Consider the following 13,432-nt stretch of genomic DNA (forward strand, 5'->3'; position numbering starts at 1 on the left):
CTTTCAACTCTTAAGCTCTTAAGTCACATTTTGCAATATTTAATCAGTATCTGCTATAAATTTATTTTTTTTATCTAAATATGTAAATTTTGGCAACAATTGTAAATTTGGCATAATACAAATCATTTCAATCTCATTTTGCAACGGTTAATTATAATTTAGTAAATTCAACGGATCTACAACCCTCAAAAACTATTAATATCTTGGTTATGTGCAATGATTACAAAAACAATCAAACAAAAAGAATAGTATGTTATCAAGTAGTACTGATGGAAAACTTGTACTTTTTTGTTTATTTGATGTTTAACATTAAAAACATTATTTCAGACATATAAAGGCGACCAGTTACCTAAAGAGTTTTTCTTGGGTTTCTTTCTTTATTAGTATCTGATAACTATCAAACTTTTGGGGGACATTGCTAAAGTCTAACTTCGTGCGTTAAATGAAATAAATGTGGATTTTCATATTTCCCGCAAAAATGTCATCCATGCAAACATTACATGATAATTATGCATACAGCTGTTTGTAAATAAACACGCCTTGGGTCAAACTCAAATTGATTCAATATTGATAAGCTAGATATATGTTGTTGATAAATATTTACAACATAAAATTAGTAGCGAGGGCCGTTGCAGCTTGCGAAACATTTTAAAACATTGTGTATTGTTGTAAAATATCAATTTTCCATGTGTTAGACACCAAGTTTTGTATCTCAATATATGTATATTTTTTTAACAAAGATCCTAATAAAAGAAAAAAGAACTTATATTAACGAATATATACAAATAGGCTTTATTTTAATATACAACAGTTCACATCTATTGGTTGTTTAATTTTTAAATTGTTGATGTCACTCTGTTATTCGATTTTCATGTCAGAACACGCATCAAATGATAAAGAAGTATCGTACAGCATCAAAAGTCTGTTTACTGCCTCGTAGGCCTCGTAACGTATATTGTAAAAAGGTACGTATTTCCTCAATATGTAGTGATGAAACAGGTAAAAAGCGGTAAGGATCATGTTCACTTTGGTGCGAATAAATTAGCGCCTGTTTCCGATCCGAAACCAAAGGAAGGAGCGGAGTTACTGTTTGTTCCAAATCCAAAAGAAGTTCTATATTTGTGTACATTACTAAATAAGCCCCCAGTTCCCAAATAGGCTTGCTTTTCCGGGCCTATCATTTTCATGTACTTGCAATTTGGTGACCATTTCAAATGTTCTGTGGAGGGATTATCGTGTGGTTCCCACTGACTCAATTTTACGCCACACCGGAAACAAACGACAATATCCGCCTCTTTGGTATAGTAAAATCCGGCTCTGGCTAATTGGTATTTATCTGGTAATATCTGTTTCGGATATGTGTCAAAAGTCTTCAGTCTGTTTTCGTAGTATTCCATTTTCTATTGACACCGAGCCAACGGAGTCAATACACACCATGGATTCTAAATTGTGTGAGGACATATCAGTTTAAAGCTCCTAAAATCTCTGTCAAATTACTCTTTTAACAACTTAATATTAAAAAAAAAATATTGAAGTCGTACAAAATGTGTTGTTTTTTTCACTATATTAATAAATAATTTCAATAAACCAAAAACAAAAATATAAACATCTATGAAATTATTACGTCCCAAGTTTCACTCCCAATATATATATATGTACAAAAAATTTACAACAATGGACGGACCTATGGGCATTCAGACACGATTACGTAAGTGTCTTATACTCATTGTATGTATGTACAAATTGCGTGACAAAGGGGCGGGGCCTAGGGGCAGCAGACATGATTATGTAATCACCTGTCAATCATGACCCCAAAGTGGCCCATATGTAGTAATAGCTGCCTATACAATCAAACTAAAATAAATTCTAATAAAAAGAATAAGGAAAGTGAAACACACGAAACAAAGTGGGTCAGGTTTCTATAATTTTATTTAAGACCTACGTTTCGGCTATTCAATAGCCTTCATCAGAGTACAGATATATCAGAATTTTTCATCTAAGGTACAGTTTAGAAGATATATGGCAATGACCTTGAAGACCCAGTTCTGGTTCATACTTCTAAAATAAATTCTGTATGATCTGAAACTTGGTCTTCAAGATCATAGCCATTTTCTTGAAGGGGATAAAACACTGGGATATGGATGAACCCCAATGCATTATGGGACACATTATCTACATAAATAGAACTTGGTCTGCTGTTGGTGACAGATTTTACCCATGCAAACACTCATCGCTGATCTTCACCTGCACTGGTTACATAGGTAGTATCTTTTATAGCCATCAGGCTAAACACAACAAAGTAAATTGGAAAAGCTATACCATATATGCCATTTCATGTATAGATTCTGGTCAGACTTTACAGATGTGCAAGTATTTATAGGTATAATTTTACCATTTTAATAATAAATATACATATATTAATAATAAATATACATATCAACAATATCACTTTCATTTACAAAATATATCACATTTTATACATGTATTGGCAAGAAAACGGCCTAATTTGAATATGATTCTATGTAAAATGTCAAGTAGTTTTGCTATAAAAGCTCTAGCATTTGTGGAGACATGATTATCCTTGTCTGAAGCAGAATTAGGTGACACAAATTGTTCAGCGATTATTCTCTGATTATTTTCTCTTATATCCTTAAATGTTGATGATATATTTCCCAATGAATTTGCCTGTCGTTTAATCAGGAGCTATCCTTTGTATTATTTCAAGACAAGCTTAATTGAGTCACATTGATGAATTTCCATGAACATGCAAGTTGGCCTATTTATAAATATTGGTGCAATAAATCAGGACTAGATGCCCAAAGGCAACGTTGATCCCGCTGTCACATCTGACCTTGAGGTATGACCTTCAGCTTTTCCTACTCAAACTGTTTTTGCGTGTGACATTAGCCGTCTCATGCATGATGATGAACATTTGTGTCAGGTTATTTGAAATTCCATTAGCTGTTTTGAATTTGACCTTAAAGTATTACCTTGACCTTTGACCTAGCCACATGGTTCTTGCGCACTACACGCCGTCTCATTATTGTTAACATTTTAACCCTTACCATGCCAAATGGACTCATCCATCTTTAAATCTGGACAAAACCACTCATCATTTTTAAGGAAAATTTGAAAATATGTACATGTATTGACTGGAGACCAGTGTATAGCACAGTGAGTGCCAGTTGACCTTGGTCTGCACTGATTGCATGGGTAGACGACAATGAGTTCCCAACAGCAGACTTGGGGAGTTAAGCATCACTGTTTGTTAACTGTGGAAGAAGAGAGGTGTAGAAGGATCCAACATCTTACCCTGAGGTCAATGGTTTCTCCTCCAGGGCATTATTTAAGGTAAAAACAGGCTCAAAGGTGAACCATTTGAGTTTTATGACCCTCAGCTGAAAATAAGATTCTTGACATGAATTAATACACATTGACTTCATACCACAGAGTTATTATAAGGACAATTATTTCATTCATATTAATATTATCGTGTCATTTTACAAGTGCTGAATCTGTGTTCCTTTCAATATATTACAAGATAGTTGGAAACTTTCCAAAATGATACAATTTATCGTAATTTCTTATTCTTGTTTATCTCTAATTCATGCTTATTATTTTTTTCTAAATCTTATTTAGGCTTTTTGTATTTAAGTTTATTTCTATGTTTTTGTAAATTCGTTTATGCTTTTTAGTCATATCTCGGTGGTTGGTCCACTTTAACAGCTTTCCTGGATAATTAACCAGTAATTATCTTCCTGGATAACTAACCAGAAATTACCAATTTCTCTGCAAGTGCACTTTAATTAATTATCCTACATCATTTCTGAATCAGCTGAAAGAAACAAATGTCATTAGACTTGATGTTTAAGATCAATAATTATCACAGAGAAATTTTGCCTCACCCAAGGATCGAACCAGAAACCTATGGACTCTCTCACAGTGTTGAGCTTAAGGCAGGCATAATTTTGTATTAAGAAAGAATAAAGTTGCCCATATTATATCTTGGCAGTAACATATCAAAAATTTGTTCACACCATTACAGAATGGAGACAATGCAATTTTCAAAGAAAATTACAAATTATTTGAAAAAAATGGTATAATTTACAATACATGTGCTTTATATCTTGCATTTTCTTTCAGCACAATGCAGTCACTAGGTTTAAACCAATAAAAGTTTAATTCCCCCTCCCCCATTTGAAAAATCATAATGTTGCTAAGTGTCTGATAACTTATTAAGTTTGATTTATCATTCATAAATATACATTTTTAAAAGCCCTTAGTCAGCACTTTTTTTTAAATATGATATGATATGAATATTACCTAGCTGTTATCTTTCAAGATATGTATATTGGAAGTTTGATATATATATATATCATATACCTTAGTGCAGTAATGGGTTAAGTCCTTCTATATCTAATAGGAGTTAACCAGTTATTACACTTAGGTTATTTCCTTGTCTATTTGTCCTGATAATATTTGTTCAGCTTAATTACCTATAAAACATGACTGTTGATTTTTATATCTATATCGATACCTCAATAGAAGTACTCATATTGTCACCTTTAAGTGCAGGTTAAGTCCTATTAAATTATATAAGGAGTTAACACATTAATTAACATTTTATGGGGAAAATAGAATGACAATATTGTTTGTATATATATGAGGATTAATTATTGTTAACAAAATAACTGTAAAGGCAGAATTATAAAAATAACTTTTGAAAATGAATATTTCATTTGTGCAGTCTTCCTATGTCAGGCCAGTTTATTTTAAAATTGAAATTCTTTAAATTATAAATGGACTGCTCCATCTTCAAAGCAGGTAAAGTCCATTTCATAATTTGAGCAGGATAACGGGTTTTAAAAGAGAAAAGTTATTTGAATATGCATAATATGTCAAAGGAACCCACACACCAATATCAGTTTATACAATCAACCAAACCCCATAGCCTGCTGGTGACAACTGAATCTAACCATGCCACCCATATTAAACAAGATCTTATCATGGTATGCAGTGTTAATTTTCTATTTTCAATACTTCAAAATTTCCTAAAAAAATGATGAAAGGCCTGGTTTAATCCAGACTGAAAGATTGTCAAATCTATTTAAAATAGTTAGCATGGTAATGGATTTTAATTAATAACATTAATTTAGTTTTATCTTCTAGTGAGCGAACTAGCATTAAAAATATCATGGTTTAACACACTGAAATATACTTCACGCCCCCCTTCTTAAGTTAATCCTACGGCTTCGCATTGAATCGCATGATTAAATATTTTCATTTTGTACTTTTGTTATTTTTGAATGGACGTATTTAAAGCAATTGAAATTTCTCAATAGGCATATTACACTAAGTCAATAACGTATCCACTGAGTTTAAGCAACTGCAGCGTATTTATTGAATGATTTTCAAAAGTTTGTATTAAAATTTATATGTAATGTTTAAATACTCCAAAAGACAAGAAAAAAACGTCTGTCTGTACTCAAGGAAGATTTTTAAAAAAAAAAAATCTAAGCCGCAACAAAATAACAAGGGTGCCATTGTGATTTTCGCAAGATTTATTTCTCAAGTGCAAATTAAATCAGCTTTATTTTGAAGGAGATACAAAAAAATTGAGGGAAAAAAGTAAAATAATTATACATAATCTTGAAGTATTTTCTCCAAGTTCTTTAAACAGACGATTGGCACCTTTCAACAATCGCAGCAAGGCACCAATTATCATGCAAAAAAATGCATTTTAGCATTATATTTATTTATGCTATGATTGTTAAAGGTGCAGTAAACATAATTATATATACAAAATCATTATCTTATTGTAATAATTTTGAATGATTATTAAAGTTTACAGAACTTTGAAGCACCTGGAGAGAGATAAAATACTATAGACAGTTTTAATATTTATTCAGCAGCATATTTACCTAGTAATAATAAATAGTTTGTCAATTTCACAAAAAAAACCTGTAAAATTTAGGATTTATTGATAAATTTCTTAAGACATCAACACAGCATAGGGTATGTGAAGGACTTTTCCATTTTGTTGGTTTTCAAAAAGATTACAAGAATAAATATCAATAAAGATGATTGGCACTTTACTTTCGACAATTGCAACAAAGCAACAATTATCATGCATATGTATTAAAATTTATATATACAATGTTTAAATACTCTAAAAGATAAGAATAAACGTCTGTCTGCATGTACTAGAGGAAGATTAATGGTCCCAGAACCTGTATATCAATGGACTAATGGTTGTATAATGAGCAAAAGTGTAATAATCAATCATAAGCCCCAGTGACCTTGACCCAAATGACCCCTAACTCCACCTAAACTTAGAGGACTACTCTAAGCATTTAACTTCCTAATATCAATATTTTTTTGATTGACATCAGTCAATAAATAAAGGTTGTATGATCAAAAGTGTAAAATCTATTTTTATCACAAGTGACCCTTATCACAAGTGAATCTGGCCCCTTACTTCATCAAAGGCTGTTCATCAAAGGCTGTATAATAACAGAATTACATGGCACCAAGGAGGTATAGCTTGGTTTTAATTAATATGTAGATCGAAATTCTAGGGTGATCTGTGGGCATGGAACCCCAAATATCTTTTTGCTCTGGGTTGCTGAAGGTGGGATTTTACCTAAATATGAATTTAGTACAATTTATTTGTTATGGGACTTATTAAAAATAGCAAGAAGACAAATAAATGAATACATTTTTACTTTCCTGGAAAAAAATTGGGTTTAGGCTCTGCCTCAATGACATACAGGAAGCTACGCTACTGGCCACATACAGATGCCATTGGTCAGATTGACCACACACTTTATGTCAATTATAAGTCAGTTAACTGGCTTTGTAAAAGATTATTCCAGTTTTAAATACCTAGTAATCATTTGCAATAATCTTTTACAAGATCGAGTTTCACCTTTGATCAGAGTCTGAAATTTTTTCAGCCATTCTGATAAAACAATTTCTTTTAGATTACATAATAAAACTTATCAGGCTATCTCCTAGACAAAATTGATTTCATCTTTTTATCTTGAATCTAATGTCAATGAACCAAGAATGATCTTGTTGCCTAAAATTAAATAAATGAAATAACAAAACTTTCTTTTGTATTAAAGAGAGCTTCAAGGCTATCTGGTAGCAAGAAATATTTTCTTTTGGTCTTATTCTGTTGTACTGTTGCCATGGCCAAGCTTCTTATTTTTTATTATGTCTGGATATAGCCCTTGATTATGTAATTGTCTATTAGCAGACTTCATGGATTCTAGCAGGGGGAGGGGGTGTGGGGGTGTTCATAGGGGCCCAGGGGTCTGGCTATTTCTATAGCTCATATACATGTAATCAAGCCAATATCACATTATAATGAATACAACATGTATAGCATTTAATGTGGCTAGCAAAATGTAATAATGTATTCTTTGAATATTTTTATATGAGTAGAATGAAATTTAAAACCTTCTAGTATTGCTATATTGTGAACTCAATGAAAAAACAAATTGAATTATACTTGTTTACAGAATGACTGAAAAATGTTTACAAGCTTTCTGAGTAAACAAAAAATGTTTTGTTTTTCCCCCCATATCTTGTTTATCATTTCAACAATAACAACAAAAATGTCATATTATGATATGTGCATATTTAGGAAGGGGAAGGCATGAGTTTTGTAGATCAAGTAAGCTGATAAAAAATTTCCTTCTGAAATAATATATAAATTTTCTCTGGGAATATTTTCAGTGCTAAAATCATGTTTAACTACTGTAGATTTCATAGAATGCTTGAAGCAAAACTACTGTAACTACTATAAACTTGTCAAATTAGTTACAACATGTTTACAGTGCAGTATATTAAAACTAATAGCCCCACTTTTCCTGCCACATGTGTTTCAAATTATCTTGAAACAAACAGGATCCCAGTGGCACAAAATTTTCACAGTAAGGCCTTGAAAATAAATGTTATTTTCTGCCAATTTGCAAGATTCTTTATTTACAAGAAAATTTCCCAAATCATTTCTTTACTTTAAAGGGACTCCACTGTGATTTTCTTTACATGATGGCGGCTGGACTGCAAATATTTTTAAAGATTTAAATTCCATTTGATGGTCTTGACTACTACTAACTTGTGTTCAATCGCTCACTCCGTATTTTTCCTGAATGGCTATTTTTTTTTTTAAGAAGCAACCCAATATTGAAAAGTGTTGCAACCCTTTTTAATCATATCGAGCTAAGAATAACACAAAAATGTGACTTTCAAGTTACTTCTAAGTATATTTCTACATTATCTTTCACATATTTCTTTTTTATGTTCCCCAGCTGGTCTATGTAAGAAGATCAAATTTTTTGTTATAAGGGTTTTGGGACCTTAGCAGAGTTCAAAATACACATAAAATCTGTAACTATCTATTTTCACTTTTTTAAGAATAATACAAAGAAATCTTGGCTTATCAACCTGCCTTTTCTATTAACAAAGAAACCTGGAAGAGGACATTTTGTGTTTCATTGGCCTAAAGATCCCAGAAGCAACATGTTTTGTATATCAAGGGGCAGGAAGATAAATGAAAGTTGTGAGCATAAAGTGATTCTAAGATAAGGTTGTAGAAAGGGTTCCTTTCATTTCACAGTATGAAGTCCCATTTACTGAACACACAAAAAGAAACTTTTGTTTAAATTTGTATGATTTATTTCTAGGGTTTCAACAGTCTTCAAGAGTGTATGAAAAATGAACAAGAGCACGGCTATGCGGAGCATTATATGCCTGAAAGTACTTTAGCTGTAGGTTGATTAATGCTTGAGTTATAGAGCAAAAACTGTTTCCAGTTTAAAGGCGATAGAACCTTGATCTTTGACCTTGTGACCCCAAAATCAATAGGGGTCTTCTACCCAATATGGACAATCATCCTACTAAGTTTGAATACTGTGGGCCAAATGGAACATAAGTTATGCTTCGGAAACCATTTTCAGTATTAAGCTAATAGTGACCTTGACCTTGTGACTTCAAAATCAATAGGGGTCTTCTTTCCAATATGGGCAATCATCCTATGAAGTTTGAATACTGTGGGCCAAATGGAACTTAAGTTATGCTCCGGAAACCAAATTGCTTACGGACGGATGGACAGACAGACGGACACCAGGGGGTATAACATAATATGCCCGAAATTGTTTCGGGCATATAAAAAAGAAATCTAGATAATACTTGACAACTTTAAGTGTACAGTCTAGTGCAAAATCATTATAATAAGCATATTGCTGAATCTGATAATTTCAACAAAGATGTGACACACAAAATGCCAAATTGAGCCTGATCAGTTGCCTCTTTTTGATTGCAAATGTAGTATATTAAATTCTATAATTCGACCACTATCTCCTTAAGATTAGTGGTTCTATTCAAAGTAAGTCGGGTTCTTCTCAGACTTAAAGTAGTAAGCTGTTCTATTCAGGTTCCCTCTCATTTGTAGCAAATGTTTTTGTTTTGTTTTCTTTTTTGGTTGGGTTTCATGTCACATTAAATACAGACTATAAGTCATGTTTGTATGTTTGTTTTTTCATTTTACGCCTTTTTCCAACAGTATTTCAGTCATATAGGCGGGTAGTTTCCTAACCATCGCACCTGGAGAGTTACACCAGTACTAGACTACCTTCTTCCGCGCTAAACTACCAAAGCATCTCCCGGGGATCGAACCCACGCCAGAGAGGTAACTGGATTAGAAGTCATCGACTCTAACCCCTCGACCACGGAGGCGGTCACTATAAGTCATATGGCATTTTAGCTTTACAAGTAAAAAAGATCTCTCTCTACACAAACAGGCTCCTGAGTAGAACCAACAATGTTCCATAAGTTAGCCGGATAGCTTTCTCACATGTAGACTCTGACAAGGCTTGCATAGCTCAAACCTACAGCAGTGAGAGGGAAGTGGTTTGAAGTCAACAACCCTAACCATTTGGCTACAGACCCGCCCCCACAGCTGGAAAGTCTCCACATAATTTTAACCTTGGTGACCTTTACACTGTCTGTGAGACTTTAAAATTACTGGATGTGCTTCAATTTTTAACCACTACCTATTACAGGCTATATATGCTCCTGGTGGAATGTCATTAACAGCACATCATAAATATGAAACCATTAATTAAATTGGTCAAAGATGATACAATAAAAATATCAGGTAAAATTCAAAATAATAATTATACATTGTTTTATGACAATTGAAGCCCACTTAATTCCATTAGTAAGTATTAAATACCCAAAATTTTAAAAGAATTATGCCATTAGTTAACAAAAATCTGTAATGAGACACTGTAAAACTAAAACGGTACATTATAAAGCTCATGTTTTATACATACATTATATACAGTATACTATATCATATCTCAAGTTGTAGAATAATTATTATTCAATTATGTTAAGTACATGTCTTACGTTTCACTGCCATTCTGGTTTATACAATAACATGTTAATGTCATACCGTAATAAGTTCATGGTTTAAAAGGATAAAGTTAAGACAATATTCCGACTAATTGCCGAAAACTGCATTATGCCCTTTTAAGGCTTACCGATCAAAGGCTAATAGGCTGTCGTTTAAACTACTGATCTAGCTATGGGAAGAAATTTTTTCCTTCAGATAGTGTGACGTTTACAAGAGCTTAATGGCATGAAACTTAACCAGGTTAATTGTGCGGAAAATACTACTCATAGAATATAATTTAAAGCAGATCTAACAGATATATTTGTTTATATCAAATGTATTCTACATATTAACTGACTCTTTTTTTTTTCCTTTTTCTTTTTTCAGTGGGGTGGGGTGGGGGGATGCATTGAAGTAGGTGGTGGTAGCTCACGGTGCACCAGTCAATTAAATATCCCACCAGCAAACGCCTTGATAAAGAGGGGTTTAACCCCTAAAAAGGTTAGAGGTTGATAAACTTTGTGAAATAGATAGTTACATATCAAAGAAACAGTAAGAATTCCTTTCCTCCACTTGACTTATATTTCAGGTCTCATTTTAAAAAGAAAGGTTGCATGACACCATAGATGTAGGCCTACCATTAGCTTTTGTTGGTTTTTTTTTTGTTATTAGTATATTATTAATACAATCATGTATATTTAAGGCACAGTTACAAAATACTTATTTGTGACAAAATAGTAATTTGTGCCATAAAACTGGAAATATACAGTCATGGGTTGTCTAATTAACTACGATATAATTATGTTTCACTAAAATATATAATTTTCTAATTCATACACAAAATTGCGGTAATTATAGCGGTCAGTTTTCAAATTGGATATTTAACTATAATAATATTTATCATACTTCTTAATAATAACTATGTTGTTCTGTTTATTTAAGAGTAAGAAATTAAATCCCTTTTCAAATACATCTTTAAATTGCGATTTAAATAAGTTGTCATAGATAAACTTGTATTGAAATTCTTCGGCTTTTTAAAGTATACAGTAAAGGCTTTATTAAAGTGGTTTTCTCATTTTTAATGTTTGAACTATACAATGAAATTGAAGACCATAATATTATAATAAAATGGTAATATATTATGCACCCTATTTACAACAAATGATCTATTTTTCATGCCATAAATCTGAAGGTAATTTGATAAGATTCAATCAATAAAAATTCTTATTTATTAGGGAATATCCAAAATATTAATTTCGATCCGACAGTTTTCATTACATTGTAAAGTAATCTTATAATGAGCCTTCAATTTCGTGGGCATGAAATTTTGTGGTTTTGTTAAATAGGACATTTTCGTAGGTTTTTAAATTCATAGATTAACTATTTTTTTCAACAAGAGCTGTCAGTAGGACAGCAACGCTCGACTATTCTTAGTGCTTGATAGTAAAAAAAATGCTTGATAGAGTTACCTCCTCCTGTTTACAGGTTGGGGTCATGATGGTGAACAAGTGTGCAAAATTTCAAAGCCATATGTCAATGGACTTTGAAAATATTTGAACTATTACAAAAACTTTAACGTAAATTCTAAGTCGAAAAAGGGGCATAATTCTGTCAAAATGCTTGATAGAGTTACCTCCTCCTGTTTACAGGTTGGGGTAATGATGGTGAACAAGTGTGCAAAGTTTCAAAGCCATATGTCAATGGACTTTGAAAATATTTGAACTATTACAAAAACTTTAACGTAAATTCTAAGTCGAAAAAGGGGCATAATTCTGTCAAAATGCTTGATAGAGTTACCTCCTCCTGTTTACAGGTTGGGGTCATGATGGTGAACACGTGTGTAAAGTTTCAAAGCCATATGTCAATGGACTTTGAAAATATTTGAACTATTACAAAAACTTTAACGTAAATTCTAAGTCGAAAAAGGGGCATAATTCTGTCAAAATGCTTGATAGAGTTACCTCCTCCTGTTTACAGGTTGGGGTCATGATGGTGAACACGTGTGTAAAGTTTCAAAGCCATATGTCAATGGACTTTGAAAATATTTGAACTATTACAAAAACTTTAACGTAAATTCTAAGTCGAAAAAGGGGCATAATTCTGTCAAAATGCTTGATAGAGTTACCTCCTCCTGTCTACAGGTTGGGGTCATGATGGTGAACAAGTGTGCAAAGTTTCAAAGCCATATGTCTATGGACTTTGAAAATATTTGAACTATTACAAAAACTTTAACATAAGTGGTTACGCCGACGCTCGGGTGACTGCAATAGCTCTACTTATTCTTATCGAATAGTCGAGCTAAAAAGGTAACATGCAAATAATGTAATACTAAACAATCATACAGGAGACAAAATAAATTGTCATCTTATCTTATACTTGTGGATTGACCTATCACCAAAATTAGTGCCCAGCAAATACAAAATACTTTTTGGTAGTATGTGTGCTTCAATTTAGTTCGCATAACTTTTTTTTTAAGCCCCCAAAAACATTACCCTAGTTACATCAACTATTTCATTCTGTAATATCCTGTAAATCAAATACATTATAATGTTGGACCAATGTTATTTCACAATCAATTTTAAAATAAATCAAACATGTACTATCACATTCAGGGTATCAATGAAAATGTCATGATCTGTTAGAAAGGGGCTTTTCTTCACTTGTTAAAAAGAAAAGCAATTTATCAGATAAGAGTCAATTTCATAGTCAAGGGGCCGTTTCACAGTTGCCATGGTAACCTTTCAACCTAAACCCCTTTGGTATGCAAATGATTATTCCCCATCTGCTGTGAGAATGGAAAATAACTTACTTTATGCAGGAACCATTGCTGCTAAAGGTCAAATGGGTGCATACATAAATTATTCATCATTTTCAAGTCAAGCTAAAGAGATCTAAAAACATCAAATCCTCATTTCACACATGCAGAAATTAGCAGATTTCATGAGAAAATTGTTGTCCTTTCAATTGGCAGATTTCATGAGAAAATTGTGGTCTCTGCATCAAGTAATCTCTATTTAGTTGCCTGCA

General features: G+C 32.4%; 1 protein-coding gene across 1 annotated transcript; it reads right to left on the reverse strand.

The window, feature by feature from the left end:
* Positions 1-1,022: 1,022 nt before the first annotated feature.
* Positions 1,023-1,397, reverse strand: LOC132725652 (baculoviral IAP repeat-containing protein 8-like). The gene has a single exon (XM_060710830.1). It carries the CDS (start codon positions 1,395-1,397, stop codon positions 1,023-1,025), a length of 375 nt encoding a protein of 124 aa, XP_060566813.1.
* Positions 1,398-13,432: the final 12,035 nt, after the last annotated feature.

The sequence above is a fragment of the Ruditapes philippinarum genome, unplaced genomic scaffold, assembly GCF_026571515.1.
Source record: "Ruditapes philippinarum isolate M1 unplaced genomic scaffold, ASM2657151v2 ctg133_1_1_1_1, whole genome shotgun sequence".
Taxonomy (NCBI): domain Eukaryota; kingdom Metazoa; phylum Mollusca; class Bivalvia; order Venerida; family Veneridae; genus Ruditapes; species Ruditapes philippinarum.